The following is a 16,522-nucleotide window of genomic DNA, read 5'->3' as shown; positions in this document are numbered from 1 at the left end:
AGAAACCCCAAATGGGACTTCTATAACAAACAAAAAAGCCTCCAACTTTAAGATGCCTTCCTCTGTTCTTCTTATAGAGTAAAGGGGAGCATGCAGTAAAGGAAAGCCATGATATGAAACATACTACTTCCACATGGGCATGGGTGGATTTTATAGAATTTAAAATCTATGTGCCAAAATGTAAAATGTTCCAATGAAAAAACAATTGCTGTTGCATGCTTACTTAAATTTTTTGTGTTGCTTTAAATTTTTCAGATTGTTTAACTTTTTTCAGAATTTAATGTACTGAATTTGTCAACAACATCAGAAGGATGACATTCGAGGCCCTTTTTTGACACACTATGTTTTAGATTTTTTGTTTTATTTTGTCTTACTCTTAGTATGCACAAATGCTTTTTGAAAATTTAAACTATATACATGTTTCCTGCGGCAATCGACATTTGAAAGAGAATAAGAAATTAGCACTTTTTTGTATCTGTATATAAAATAAAAGTACATTTATAATTTATTTGCCCCTATTTTCTGAACACGATTTCGGAATTAATTCTGTGCGTCTTCCACCTACATTTTTCACAAAATTAACATTAATTATGTTTGATGTGTGATGTCTTATTCACTTGCTTTCGTTGAAAGTTTAATGAGAACTTTTTTTTTCAGGGTGAAGTGAAAGGTAAAGTTTTCAAGTTACACTACTATGAGGTCAGAAGCTTTGCTGCTATATTTCACATTACTGCAATTCGCTGGGGCTGGATTCCCAGAAGATTCTGAGCCAATCAGTATTTCGCATGGCAACTGTAAGTAAAATGATTTACTGAACACACATCATTAAAGCAAATGTATTATGGTAGCAATCGGGCTATAAGGATACCAGCAGTTTACAGAGGCAGCGTTTTATGGGCTGGGAGTCTGCTGTGTATGTTAAAGTGGTAGTAAAGGTGTTTTTTTGTATTTAATACCTACGGGTAAGCCTATAAGGCTTACCTGTTGGTACAGTAAATATCTCCTAAATGTGTACAGTTTTTAGGAGATATTTACCTAAGCAGTGGCAGTGATGTCACCAACACATGCTCACTGCGCCCTCAATGAACGGCGTGCCATGGCCGTGACCCCCGTGTGCTTGCGTGGGAGTAATGACATCAGTGCTCGATCAATCAGGTGGCCGCAGCTCGCAAACCCGGAAGGAAGACTGGGTGAAAATGGAAGCCCTGTGAGCTGCAAGGCTTTGTTTTCAAAAGGTAAGTCTTTCATAATCTGCTAGTAGGCAATGCCTACTAGCAGATTATGACATTGACTTGCAGGGGGTTTACCACCGCTTTAATGCTGAACCCCTGGTAGATTTAAAGGATGCAACAGAGTGCATTCCTCTATTCAATAAAATATCAATAAATGTATTTTATTTTTTTAGCCTGGGCAGTGTAAGTACCTGAATTTGATTTGGTATCCGTTCCTCATGCTCCCTGTACAACAGAGGGAGTTTGCTATAGTACTCAGTAGAGGGAGAAACAGCTGTGCTGTAGTTCTCATATGTTAAGGAGCATTTTGACAGGAGGAGAGAGCAGATAAATGAGATTATCTGTTGGTGATTTGTTCACTGTACACTCATGGGGGGGAAAAGTCAAGACGTGCTAATTACTGCAGCTCGCCTTCCCTGCCAGACAGGGTTTTGCTGTGTGTGAAGAACTTTATACGTCCTAGAACAGGATGGACAGAAATGCAGAAACTTTGACTGGTAAAACAGATCTCTGTATTTCATCTTTTTTTTTTTTTTTTTTCCTGGAGCTCACCTTTAAACTAACCTTGGTGGGTTGGGGCTTGTAAAAGGGATGCCATTCCTTCATGGAAATGAAGCTTAACATTCCTTAGCTGTGTTCTATGGACATGGTGGAGAGAATGTGTTCTAGTTTCATGGAGACTAAAATGGTAAGAATTGTTGTACTTAGGATATAGCATTAAACACAACTACCGACGCTGCAGGATTGTACGTTCTGCTCCACTGACTCTGGCGTTCTATGATGTTATCACAAGTGTCAGGAACTTTTACACATCTGCTAGGGATGTCCTTCACTAAATAGGATAGTGGGATCAATAGAAGCTTCCACATTGCTAGTGAACCGTGCTTTTTTGGCTGACACTTGTAGTTGCATCATAGGGCCCATACTCACTTTGCGCCTAATATTCCGTTACAATGCTGCGCTGTTTAGTACTATCCCATAGCTCCAACTGTCCTTCATTTGGAGTGGACTGTCTCTCTTTTGAGATGAAGTTCCTATGTCCCTCATGCATCCTCCGTTATCCCTCTTTGGTCTGATGTGTAAATCACTATCCATAGAGTACTATTTTACTGCCAAAATGTTATACTTTACTAAACCTTTTACTGCATTTGTTATTTTGAAAGGCCAAAATAAAGAAAAAATAGAGGTTAAAAAAGCACTTGTGTGGTTCAGCCAAGTAATTCCTGCATACTTTATAAGATCTTTCTGGTTCGTGTAACTGGGCCATGGCAGGGACATGCCTATATACTATGAGAAGAAAGGTGTCCCTCTTTATCATTTTAGAAATTTGGGATTATGTCCTCTATTATATATTATTGTAGTGTTAGACAGGTCTGTATCCTACACAGCTGCACATACATGTGCTTTTATTCGAGTTCCCCCTTTCTAGTAATTCATACACTGCCAGTGACTTGTGCTAGCACAATAGTTTTTTCTGCCTTGCTAAGTTGAATAATAAAGCTCTGTAATTCTGTGTGTGAGATAATGTAGCCCAAATTATAAATGACTTGCTTCTCTATTCCAACAAGACTAGTGTGAGCAAAGAGAACCTCTTTATTTTGCCAGTAGAGATAAGTCACCCTTCAAAGTAGTCTCTCAAACCTTTGTGAAGTGCAGTTTGTGGAAGTTAGGTTTTCACTTCCTAATCTCAATACATTGTACAAATGTGGGAGCTTTTCTCTGTTTTTATAAATCCTAAATAACTTTCAGTTTCAAAATAGTGATACAATAAAAGTACACTAAAATCCCTTGATGGATTTGAAACTTTAATTGTAAGGAAAGTATTTTTAAGTTGCAGACTCCAACGTTCTTTTGTCTGTACAGGGGATAATCTCTTGGCATATCTACTGCTAATCTCTTCTACTAACCTTCTTAAAAGCTATAGGTTCTTAAGTACATGGCCAGGCCCCTACTTCCCAGCCTTATCTACAAGCAGAATAGACTTTACTGAAAAGCACTCTTTCCTCTAGCTTATCCTGGCTTTGCACAGAGTGGCCTTCATGCTGTTCTTAAAGTATTGCCACTTGAATACCAGGTGCTAGCATGTTGTCTAGGTTTAACTTTCTAAAATGCCACCCGTTAAACAATGAACCAAAGTGTCCTGAATATACAGCAGCAGCTAATTGGTTCAGCAAGAGAAAACTCACAGCTCCAAAGCCACAGAGATCGCTGTCTATTAAGAAAACCTGCTTTCCTGCCAGTGTTAAGCTGTAATTGTGATATTAATAATCGCAAATTCAATTACATGTATTAAAATGATAGAGACAGGGAAAATTAACACACATACCACATGCTTATGAAATTATAGAGGTAAAATTAAAAATGAACAAATCCAGGCTCATTCTCAATAAACTATTCAATTAAAGTTAATTTTAACATGCAAACTGCTCTTTTATATCATACATTTTGTATTCATATGTATTTCCCTGCTTACGAAGTGAGCACATTCCCAACAGACGGCCTTTTAACACAAAGTATGTTACTTCGTTTATTCCAGGAGGATTGGTTATAAAACGTATAAAAATAAAAACACCTTGGGGTTGATTTACTAAAGGCAAATCCACACATTAATTATAAAAAGATATGGGATACAGTGGTTTATCCTGGAGGATATACTTGAGTCATATACTTCCTGTGGGGCAATACTGAAAAAATGCCCACACTGAGGTGTATGTATTCCTCTTGGTTGTTTCCACAGTCCTCATAGATTAAAAAGAGTTGCTCATTCTACATGTTTCGCGACCTGAAAGGGGTTGTAAAGGTAAAATTTTTATTTTTTAAAAATAACAAACATGTTATACTTACCTTCACTGTGCAGCTCGTTCTGCACAGAGTGGCCCCGAACCTGGTCTTCTGGGGTCCCTCGGCGGCTGTTTCAGCTCCTCCCCGCAAGCATTAACCACCTTAATGCGAGCTCCCTCGCATGGTGGTTAGTGCTTGCGGGCGCGCTCCCGTGATACAGCCGGCGGCTATAGCCGCTCACTGTATCACTCGGCCCCGCCCCCCAGCGCGCCGCATCATTGGATGTGATTGACAGCAGCGCGAGCAAATGGCTGCGCTGCTTCCAATCCATCCACTGTAGCCAATCAGCGGCCAGTGTGAGCGGAGGAATAGATGTCGGGAACGCGAAGCTGACTTTCGAGGCATCAGGTAAGTAAAACGGGGGGGTTGGGGGCGGCGGTATTGTCAGAAGTTTTTTCACCTTAATGCATAGAATGCATTAAGGTGAAAAAATTTTTACCTTTACAACCCCTTGAACTGTCGCTTCTTCAGGAGATTCAATATTTCTACGCCAGGGAGATCATGACCGCAAGAGAGCCCCCTCCAAACGGAGGTGACAATTGGGGACACTGGTGCTGGGCGACAGCCACAAATGGGCTCATGTGCCAGGATGTACAAGGTAAATATTGGTTGCTATGTAGCCACTACTGTGCACATCGCCTTACTAGAAAGAATATGTCTTTACATTTAAAGAGCACCTGTCGTTTCAGATCCATCATGGCAGCGCCTGTTAGTGAGCATCCACTCGCCTGCTGCCACCACGTCCATTCACCTTGTGTCACTGCTGCTGCACCAGCTGTCCCATTAAAGTGAATGGGACTGTCGGTGAGTCAACAGCGGGTCAGAGGAGGAGGAGGAGCCGCTGCGTGACAGATGACAGTTGCTCTTTTAAAAGTTATGATTTGAATCAAGCCTTTTTACTAGTGATTTAAATCGACTCTACCTTGATCAGTCAAATGCTGCCTTGGGCGGGACCCACCTCTTTTTCATGGACAGAGCAATGTACCTTGACAAAAGGGGAGAATTCGCTCGCACAGTGATTATCCTATGGTCAGAAACACGCCTCATCTCCTAGGGGCACCCCTTAATCACTGAATCATCACTCTGATGTCAGATACGGGGATTGATCTTTCTATTGCTAGATTTATTGAATTAATCTGCCTAGAAAATGTGTCAAGTGCTCTGAGAAGTGGAAACACATCATAAGGCACTTTACAAAAAAAGCTGAATCAATACCATCATTCACACACTTTGCCGAGCTGATTCTAATAGAAATGCAAATTATGTTTTGAATTTCTCCTTTTTCTTGAGTACTTCTGTATTGTTTAGAATTTTCTGTTTGTGCATATTATTAGGTATTATATTACCTCTCAAAGAACATGTTTTGTTCAAGGGAATCCTTTGGGATAAGCTTAGTTCTCATAACGGAGAATGTCAATGCAAGCAATTTATCAAATGATTGGTTCAGATTTCTAACCATAAATCTTAAATGATGCTTGAAGGAGTCAGGGGAGGAGGAGGGTCAGGAAAGATGATCCTTGAAACCCTTTAAGCTTCTTAAAAAATTTCCTGAAACCCATGGTGAGAAAATAAAAAAAGGTACTTGAAAGTAAAACCTTGTGAATCAGCTATTGTTTTCTCTAGTTTTCCTTTTCTTGAATGTCCACTATGTCACCTATTGGTTTTTAGCACTCTAAAGGAGATCAGATTAATGGACTGTCTAGTGGTGTGCCACATGTGACCGCCCCACTGTGTGCACAAACATCCTGACAAATGAAAATTGTGAGCTCTTTTGAAGACTTTTTTGACATGTTTTTATTTTCTAACAGTTACAAAGCAGTATCCGGTATTTGTGGGACACAAACCAGGAAGAAACAACACACAGAGACACAAAATGGACATCCAGCAGATCATAATAATGAACCGGACGCTGTACATAGCTGCTAGGTACGTGACCTCTTTCTATCTTCTGACTTTCCTTGTTTAATTAGGGAAATGTATTTGAAATGTGGCTTCTCTGTATTGTCAGGTTGGCCTTAAAATGGTTACCGCTAACCTCTACTTTACGAAACACGTGTTGATTTTCAAAAAAGATGAACAGAAACGGATTAAAAAAATTTACCGTACGGTTTCTTTTTCTATGTTCAGTAGAACTGAAGATATTAAATATAATGATTAAAATTGGGATCTTGAAAATAACATCATTAAAAGACACTGCAGGGAGCCTCAGCACTGTCTGAAATGGCTCTAAATGTAAAACATTAGAATTTACTCCACTAGAAGGCTCAAATGTAAAACATTAGAATTTACTCCACTAGAAGGCTCAAATGTAAAACATTACAATTTACTCTAATATCTGACATATGTCAATGCAATATTATTTATTCCTAGCTCTGAAAAAGTCTGAAAGCTTTCACATATACATTTATGGACTTTATTTTATAGCTTCTTTACATAACATTGCTGCTTGAATAAGGGTAAGATTTTGCCTCCAAGTTCAGCCATGTACTAGAGTTTGATTGCATGTGACATAGATTTTTCTACACACTTTCAGTTGCAACCCAATCTGTATGATTTTTTTTTTTCTACTTAAGCCTATGTTGCTTTACATATGTAAATTAGGGTTAATTTATGTTTCAATCGTACACACATTCTTGGGAAAAATGTTCAGTGTCTAGCCAAAACACCGACTCCCAACTATTTCCTACGAATTGCATGTGGTTCTCCATTACAGGTGTCATGCATTTTATACCTCTTATGAGTTGTAAAACAATCGAGGACCATTTTATTTAGACTTGATTAAATCTTGTACTGTTATTTATTATGTCACTGTGAAATGGCCTTGAACATTTCTAAGGTAACAACAATATTGAGGTACAGGAACTTTGTTTTTTATGGTGCCTGCAATTACCAGTGTAGATCTTTAAACCAATCCCTGTGTCCTCAGTGTCTGCTCAAATCCAGATTATTATTTTTTTTCCCTCCTGGTGCTAAGCCCTGTCCCTGCCATTCAACTGACAAATGCAAGGGTTTTAGTGGGTAGTAAAGGTTCTGGCATTTGACAGTTGAACAACAGGGGTAGGACTTTATCTTTGGAAGGTAGCTCAATCTTGACTGAAGCAAGTCCCCATGTACTGTATACCTGGACATAGGGACCAAGAGGTTTAAACAGGGATCACTTTAAAGGAGAAGTATAGCCACATTTTTTTTTTGGCTCTATTTTTGATCCTATGGATCACAGGAGTGCACTCCTTATGACCTGTTTTCAGCCAACAGCAGGCTAAAAGCCACTGACTGCTAAGGTCACAGAGCCGGTCCATATGGTCGGAAACCTTGACTGGCACCTGGCTCATCCTCTCCGCGATCTGCCAAGAGCCTGAGCCAGCCCCTCCCACCCCCTCCTCAGACCAGAGCTCCAGTGAGCTGCAGAGCAGAGGAATGGAGCAGCGCAGATAGCTGGTGGTTGATAGTTCCGACTCTCTGCTCAGAGCGGAAGGGGAGAACTTAGCGATCGCTGAGTTTGATCACTCATTTCTTACTGCAGAGTCGGCAGGGGACACATGCAGCATCAGATTCAGCAGTTGCTGCTGAACCAGCCGAGATTTGAACTGTGTATGACCGGCCTTAGGCTAGGTTAGAGATCCCTTCAAAGATTTGAAGTAAATTAAGCGGTGGCTAGTTATACCAAGTTAAGTGAAATGATGATGGAAGAAAACCTCTCCAGTTCTTATTAAAAATATGATCATGTATCTGATAAACAAGGTAAATGTCAAAAGTTGTCAAATACAAGTCAAATCTGGTGGGTGCTCTTGGCAAAGGTTTAATGTGCTCAGGAGTAAATTCCTCCTAACAAAGTTTAAACATTTTCAATCAACGAAGCCTGCTTCTAATGACTTGTTATTACAAGAAAGAAAAGTAATATTCTCAACAGAAGCACTATTGAATGTTGTAAGCCTGTTAGGAAATTGTTGACGATCCTTGATAGACACTCCTGCAGCCTTTTTTCCTCCTAATAGTCTTTGTGGTGAAACAGGAGACACTGAGACATGGCTTTGCATCTGCTATGGGAGAGCACCTTCTATGGCATGTCTTCTCTTTAATTTCCATCACAAGGTGTAGTTGAGCGATCAGCATAGAACATTTCCATCACTGTTGTCTACTGAAGTATCTCACTCTCTTTTTAATTACTGTGAGCTTTGGACCTTTGACTGGTGTCATATCCTTCTCATCATCGCAGTGTACAATTTCATCTCTCTTGCTCTTAGCACTTTTAATGCAGAATACTGTACCAGTTAAAAGGGATAGGTAATTACCATAGCAGACAATAGAGGCAAAAAGATTTGCCTGCTTTGTGTTAGCAGACTGGAATAAATGTGGGGATATAGGCTTGTTCTAATTACAGGCCTTTGACTGTAATTCATAGATGATTATTTACCAGCGGAAATGTTCACGTCAATCATGCATATGCATTCATTTTTGTTTCTATGCAAAATGTACAATCTGCACTCAAGTGAGAGATAAAATAATAATGAAAAACACAGTCCCTGATAGTATGAAGCCTTTGTGTTGCTTTTGAGATTAAAAAAAAAAAAAATTCCTGTATAGTTTATTTCGCTAGCTCTCAAGCTGAATTTCAGACGCATATAAAAACACCAATCTATGTGGATAGGTTTTCTTTTAAAAATTGAAATGTATTTTTTAATTGCAACTGGTGTAAATACTTGAATTTGTATTTAATATTGGCCTCCTACAATGCCATGCCCAGCATTACTGGCAGTAGCTGGGCCAACATAGGACACCGCAGGATTCTGCAGCTTGCATATGTGCCAGCAAGAGAAACCTTATAAAATAATAAGCACAGGGTAGTCTCATCAATGTACTATACCTGATTCATAGTCAATTTAGCAGACTGGGGTGTGCTTGACCCAATGATCTTTACCCAGCTGTAATTCTACTGCAGTGTAGAACAGTGGGTTGGCTCTGCTATCTGGCAGGGGTCACTGATTCACAAAACAAAAGTGGCACATTATTAATTGTACCTACTGTAGAGGTGGTTAATTCCCTTTTTATATAGGTTTAAGTTATGCATTCCGCTGCCTGGCATTCAACTTTTAAAAACTGTGTCTTAAAATTTTATATAAATGCTTTACTAAATGCTCTTGTTAAAGAAATCATTCAGTCGTATTAATAACTGCATTCCAAATGTTATTTGCATGAGGCCAGCAGGCAAGATGTTTTTCTGCCATAGTAGTTTACACAGGCTGGGGATTTGGGGTAAGACATAGAAATGCATTTGTTATAATCAAATGGTGCACTTTCAGGCTTGGTTCCATATATGCTGTGCTAGGAACCTGGCGAATCCTGTGTACCGCATTGAAATAGCACATTGTTCATGTGAACCGCAGAAAGTGTCAATGTTAACACTCCAAACCGGTTCACAAAAGGCAGTGCAATTGACAGAATCAGATCATATAGGTGTGAATACCAATGCGATCTGATTTCAGTGCGGGGGGAAAAAAAGGGGTCCTGCACCTTTTTTGTGCTCATTTGGTGTGATTTGAGCCATACAAATGGCTCAAATTGCACCGCACAGACATCGCATGTGATTTTTCTGTGCAAATTGCATGCGATTCACTGCATTGCAGATATGTAAACCTAGGCTCAGTGTTCAGATGAAAAAAGTTGCAATGTCTACATCCCTTTAGACGTATTTAAACCATAGAGAGTAACGCACCAAAACGTGCCTTTCTGTTCCAGAGGATGCCTAAAATGTGACTTGTATCTTAGTGCAGACTGCTCAAAAAAAATCAGTCAGTCAATCACACAGAAGTGTCCAGAATGCTTCACAGGAGTTGCCATTTTGCATTGAATTTTCCAGAAAACTACAGCCCTGCAGATGGAAATGGAAAACATTTTAATAGCATTAAATTACAGTATGGCTTGTGCAGTGATTGTATATGCTATTTTTTTTATTGTGCATATTTTTTTCACGAAAGTGAAGTTACCCCTTTTTGATATGCCATCTTTCATATTTATCTTTGTGGCATAGCGAAATAACAAAAATAAAAAAATTCAACAAGCCACTATACGGTTCATTAAAAAGTAGCTCCACTTTTGTTGAGGGGAAAAAAAAAAACGTTCCCCTCTGGCTGTTCTATGTACATTGCAGGGATTTTAACAAACTTTGATGCAGATTCCTATTATTATTATTATTATTATTATTATTATTAATAATTTTTTTTTTTTTTTTTACTAAAAAAGTAGCCACTTGCCTGTGTCCATGTGCAGAGTAATGCCCCGTACACACGGTCGGACTTTGTTCGGACATTCCGACAACAAAATCCTATCATTTTTTCTGACGGATGTTGGCTCAAACTTGTCTTGCATACACACGGTCACACAAAGTTGTTGGAAAATCCGATCGTTCTAAACGCGGTGACGTAAAACACGTACGTCGGGACTATAAACGGGGCAGTGGCCAATAGCTTTCATCTCTTTATTTATTCTGAGCATGCGTGGCACTTTGTCCGTCGGATTTGTGTACACACGATCGGAATTTCCGACAACGGATTTTGTTGTTGGAAAATTTTATATCCTGCTCTCAAACTTTGTGTGTCGGAAAATCCGATGGAAAATGTGTGATGGAGCCTACACACGGTCAGAATTTCCGACAACAAGGTCCTATCACACATTTTCCATCGGAAAATCTGACCATGTGTACAGGGCATAAATCTGTAAGGGAATGGTTTTATAATTCTCAATCAGCTGCTGCAGCTGCAGGGCTCTAATGAGGAAATTGGCAGGGTCTGCATCCCTTCAGATGTGATTTCCCTTTGGGATTAACTCCCCAAAAAAAGATTATTATTTTTTTGTTGTTGCAGGGAATGCCCAAAATCTGATTTTATATCTTAGTGCAGACCTCTGGGAAAATGAGTGAGCCAATCACACAAGCAGGAAATTGTATATCTGGGGGACGTTCTGTAATCCATCTGTGTACAGAATGCCTCCAGGTAGCCTTATTGCATTGCAGTTTACAGAAACTTACAGTGCTGCTGATTGAAAGGAATTTTTTTAATAACATTCAATTACAATATGACTTGAGACACAATTGTATTTGCTATATTAATTTTATTTATTTGCAAATGTTATTTATTTTTTTTCCCACAGAAATTGAGTTGCCCTTCTTTTACGTGATGTCCCATGTTCCCATTTAAAATAGGATCCCTGTTTTTGTTTCATAAGTCAATAAAGTAGAGAACAAATATTTTCGTGCCACGAGGGAAGTGTTATACAAAGAAAGCATTAACACAGGAATTTTGCCCAACACATTGAACACCCACCTTGCCTGAAGGCCTGAATGGTTTCCCACTGTGCAGATCAACGCATGTCAAGAGATTCACGCCCCTCAAGAATCCACAAAGCTGTTCATTCAGCAGCTGTTGTAGCACATATCCTGTAAATATACATTATATGAGTGACCATAGGTCATGAGCAGCCAGTAGATTTGAGCAAATAGTCTTCCTCCACAAGACTATGCCATGGTAACAGAATCCTTACCACGATGACCAAGCATCTAAAAAGGTTTTCTCTTTCTACTTGTACTAACGCAGCAAAATGCCAAGCTGGTTTATCACATACAGTTTGTGGAACTTGCTGTTTGAGTAATACAAAGTCTTTTTTGTCTATTATGGAAAGGGCTGTAGTTAGAGCTGTAAGGATCCTTTTGGAAAAGGAAGTTTCTCACTGTGTTAACAAACAGAGGTGGGAAGTACAATTATTCCATTATTAAGTTCCATCGAGACAGGGCTGCCTATGTTAGCCAATGTACTTAGCATTATGGGAGAAAGCAAGCCAAGCAGAAAGATTTTTTTTTTCAGGTTTCCTAAGAGTGCCAATAGTAATGAGGATTCCTTGGCAATTATAGCTATCCAAGTGAAAAGGCCTCATATTGCCTCTTTATGAGGGACTTGTAAACTTGTTCACGCAAACACATTGTAACTGAATATCAAAACAGCAACTTAACAGCAAATTAACTTTGGTCAGACACAGTCCAAGGGTTGCCCACTAATGTTCACTTGTAGCATTTAGCAAGAAAAGATCGGGTCCGATTATTGAGTGTGTTGTGTTGGGTTGCGGCATTGCTTTGCAGCAGAACAAAGTGGGCACAGCAAATTAAGCTGAAAGCTAATGTTATTCTTCTAATGACCCAGACTGTGGTTTAGCCATTAAAGTGAACTGCGTGATAAACTGCAGCATCCAGCTCCAAGGAAGCAAACAGAAGTTCTTTTCTTTAGCAAACCCAGAACACTCTATATTACAGCATTTGGCAGATAACAGAACCTAATTACAAAAGAATTTAGCCACAAGCGTTAAGTAGTTGTTGGAATCCTCAACTTCTTTCTAGTTGCTTTGGCGTGCACTTTATTATGTAAAAGGTTTACTAGTTTTTGCCCCAGAATGTGTTATTAACCGCTTAATTGCTGCTGTTGCTGCTTCACCCTTTCAATATTTTTAGGGATTATACAAGAAAACCACAAACATGCTTGCTCCATGTATTTAAGATTGGAAGTACTAGTATTAGTATTAGGGTTTGAAAATCTAAATTACAGACTAGTGTGCATAAAAGAGCTATGAATAGCATTCACAGGTGAATAAAAATAATACAGTACCTTAATGCAATAGAAGATGCTCTAAATAAAGCGAATGAGGCAAATCCATTTTTCCCATGCATAGTGTTCATGCCCACTAATGTTATTGAAGCACTTTGTAGCTGGATTTTGACCTTAGCCAACCTAAAATGACCTATGTATGCACATTGGATTCTTGCTACACACCAGTTTTGAATCCTATACCAATACAATATTACACAGAACCAGCAAGGATCATGTACCTTCACTAGTTGCAAAAGGCACCACCAGGGAATATGTTTACTATCCGGGCTGACCATCTTGAATTTTAGCTAGTGAAAGTTAAGATAATTAAGATTGACTGACTGATTTAATTTTGTGGAATGCTATAATAGATTTTTTTTTTTTCAAATATCTCCTTCATGTAGACTCGGCTTTAAAAGAAAAAAAAAAACTTTTCACATTATGGCTGTATGTAAATATAGATTAACCTCCATTTTGCGTTGTACTTCCCTTATCCCCAGTGTAGAATAGCTGACAAGTGTACATTGGGTCAGGTCACCGTAAAAGTGCTCTAACAAACTTGAGGCCAAATCATGGTGAAAGAAAAAAGTTAAAATTCTCATATACTTTAACTTTGGTACATTTTTCTAACTGCGCATCAAAGAGTGATACAATGAAGAAGGCTTGGAAGCACTTACAGTATACTGCTGCCAACATTCACTGTTCTGTTAACATAGCCATATCCGTGCAATTCAGTAACGAGCTGCAGCACTTACTTGCTGCAGCCCCCAGTGTAATGTAGAAGGAGGCCATTCTACTAGATGGTAAACACAACTAGACAATGAATAAACACTTTGCAGCCATAAAAAATAGAATTGATGCTTCTGCAGCAAAAGTGGGCCCGCTGTTCACATTTGAATATGTGGAATTACATAAACAGAGACACGCACCAGTTACTCACTGCCTACATTTGCTTTTCATATGAATAAATTACAGAGAAAAGCAAAAATGCTAGACCTAACAGACTATGAAAAAAGGCATGATTGCGGATGTCGGAAGAGCAGGTTTGAAGAAATATGAAGACTATTTGTAGTTGGCCTTTAAAGAAATAAGAGGGTAGTTAGATGTGCAGGCAAGACCGGCTCACTCTGAGTTATTGCTGCTTTTTAATGAATGGATTTATCACATGATTTACAGCCAGTGGTGTTTACATGTGACCAAAACGCATCACACGGTCTCCCCATTCAGGCTAAATTCAGTACCAGAACACTTCAAGAACCTTGATGAGTCACAACTATAATGTATGGCTATTGTTATCAGGGCCATAGGGGTTTTGGGATGACTGGTCTGGAGTAACACAACTTCACTGATATAAATATATTTATGACTGTAAATGGAAGTAGCAGTCATTTTAGTTCTCATTTTTTTTTTTTTTAAACAGAAAATATTTTTAACAAATTGTGTATACAGACAATAGGGTGTCAAGACGAAAAATAAATGTTGACACAGAATAGAAATGCCACAAGACAGAAGCAATAACAAGGAGTACAAAAAAACATAAAACCAAATACAATAACATAGCAAGTAAATTGCGATAACCAGTGCCTATCTGAAGGGACATGTTCCATACGACTTTTGGTTTACCCACGACGTTATTGCTATGCAGGACTGAGCTTAGATTACCTTTCCTCAAGTCGTATACAAGCTGCACCCTCAGTAGCCTATGAAAAACCAACTGCGGTGAAGCTAGTCCCAGAGTATCAAGCCAGTTCTGCCAAATGGAGAAGAATTTTTTAAGAAATATTTCTATGTTGATATGTTAATTTTTGACGTAACAAAAAGTTTACCTGTTCTAGCCGGGGGGGGGGGGGGGGTGGTCACATCCTAAACTAAGCTATTTGCTTTTAGGTTATATAAAGAAGCCTGATCATTGCATTATTGTTTTGGGTGGGTTAAACAATTCCTGGTCGACATAACCACCATGCAAATAATAGGATCCTGTAGAATAGTGACCATGAGCAAATGGTATCGACATCCTTCCAGTATCTGAATAGTTTCGGGTATCGCCAAAAGATGCATTAATGCAGAACTTCAGTCATTTTTTCATCTTCCCATTTTCATAAATACTCTGCCCTTGTTGTTTTAACTTTGGATAGTAAAACTTTTTTTTTTCTGTCAGTAAATACCTTATACAGCCCACTTCTTGTTTCTTGCCTGCTAAAAAGCCTAGGCTTATGACCTCATACACGGCTCTCTCTTGTGAGAGTTTGCCAGGAAGGGAGGGGGGTGAGTCATAAGAGGTCCAATGAGAGCTGCAGAGCTGGAGGTGTGTCTGTGTAAATCCAGGAAGTGAACAGACAGCAGCTTCAGCTGCCCACAGTTAAAAAGGTTGCAGCCAGACTCAGTGGAGGGAGATTTCTGCAGCATATTTGGCAAGTACAGAATCACAGTATATATAAAATAATATGCAGAGTGGTTGGAGGGAAGATGTTTTTATTACAAATTATGTGAGTAGACTGAAGTTCCTCTAAGTCTCCTACATCTCTACTGCACTTCCCTTGTGAAGTTCTCATCTTTTACCCACCACTGGAAACCTAATAGCCCAAATCAGATTGGTTACTGTTGATAAGAGTGAGCATGGTGTCTCCAACCTGGCCAATTTTTGCACTTCAATCCTGGAATCAATGGTTTAGTTTTCCTTGTGCCTCTATCTAAATGGACATTTTATTCTCTTGTACTGTATTTGCATATGCTGTTTGTGGATAACCTCCAGCTACCCTGATTTCCTTTCACAGCCCAAAACAATTAACTGGCTTTTATACTAATAAGCCCTTTTCTATGTTATATGATTGTGTTAGATTGTATGATCCTTTAAAGCAGTAGTTAACTGCTGGGTGATTTTTCTTTTTTTTTTTTTTTTTTCACCTGAAAAGTATGCATTGCATACTAGCACATTATGTGAAGCTTACCTGAAAACGAAGCATTCCAGCGATTCACAGTCACCACTGAAGGCTGCTTCCATCTTCACCTGTCTTCATTCTGGCTGGAGCCACAAAGACGTCTCTCCCGTGTATGTGCGGGAGAGCTGCCGTTTACGGCACTAGACTGGCACCGCCCAGGCCATTCTTTTAGAGCGCATGCGCCAATGACGTTATCGGCTGCATATACAGTAAATATCTCCTAAATGGTGCATGTTTAGGATACGTTTACAGTGTGTATATATAGGTTTGTTCAGTGTAGGATGTATAAGCACGCTTGAATTTGTGAGCACTATAATACAAATTAATCTTTTTAAACGTAAAAGTAAAAAAAAACAAACAAAAAAATAAAAACTTTGCCCATATTAGCCAATCCTGTCAGAGTTACATTTTGTAACCAGCTTATGTGTTTTGTGAAATTTAAGTTGCCGTATAGTATAACAACTGAAATGTATAAACCTTCATATTTATTTATTATTTATTTTAATCATTTTAATTCAGATAATTCAATGCCCATTTATGGTAATATTTCCCTTTCTTTCCAGGGATCACATTTATACGATAGACCTGGACACGCCACAATCAGATGAAATCTATTTCAGCAAAGTAAGTGTTTGTTTGGGGGTGGAGGGTTGTGTAATATTGGGTGTGCTTGTTGCAACATTTTATATATAAGTGCACGTTATGCTTATTGTTGCTGGTGCATAGAGATTTTCCTGTGAGAGTTTTAAGATAAATTATATTTCTTTAGAGCGCCAATCTCCTGATCATCTTCCATTCCTTGCCCATTATGCATTAGTAAATTGATAGACAAGCTGCTATTCTGTAACTGAATATCCAAAAGACCCATTATGCTATGCCA

The 16,522-nt window shown here is 38.9% G+C and overlaps 1 protein-coding gene across 7 annotated transcripts in view; it reads left to right on the top strand.

Annotated features, from left to right (window-relative positions):
- Nucleotides 1-16,522, top strand: part of SEMA6A (semaphorin 6A) — a 288,045-nt gene that overhangs the window by 108,942 nt on the left and 162,581 nt on the right. For all 7 annotated transcript variants that reach the window (XM_073624659.1, XM_073624661.1, XM_073624660.1 and 4 more), the window contains exons 2-4: nucleotides 658-794; nucleotides 5,882-5,999; nucleotides 16,206-16,266. In XM_073624659.1, coding sequence (XP_073480760.1) covers nucleotides 695-794; nucleotides 5,882-5,999; nucleotides 16,206-16,266 — 279 coding nt within the window. In that variant the 5' untranslated portion in view covers nucleotides 658-694. The remainder of the gene's footprint in view (nucleotides 1-657; nucleotides 795-5,881; nucleotides 6,000-16,205; nucleotides 16,267-16,522) is intronic.

This window comes from Aquarana catesbeiana, linkage group LG01 (assembly GCF_042186555.1).
Source record: "Aquarana catesbeiana isolate 2022-GZ linkage group LG01, ASM4218655v1, whole genome shotgun sequence".
NCBI lineage: Eukaryota > Metazoa > Chordata > Amphibia > Anura > Ranidae > Aquarana > Aquarana catesbeiana.
The sequence above is the reverse complement of the archived record's forward strand: the minus strand, read 5'-3'. Positions and strand labels throughout refer to the sequence as shown.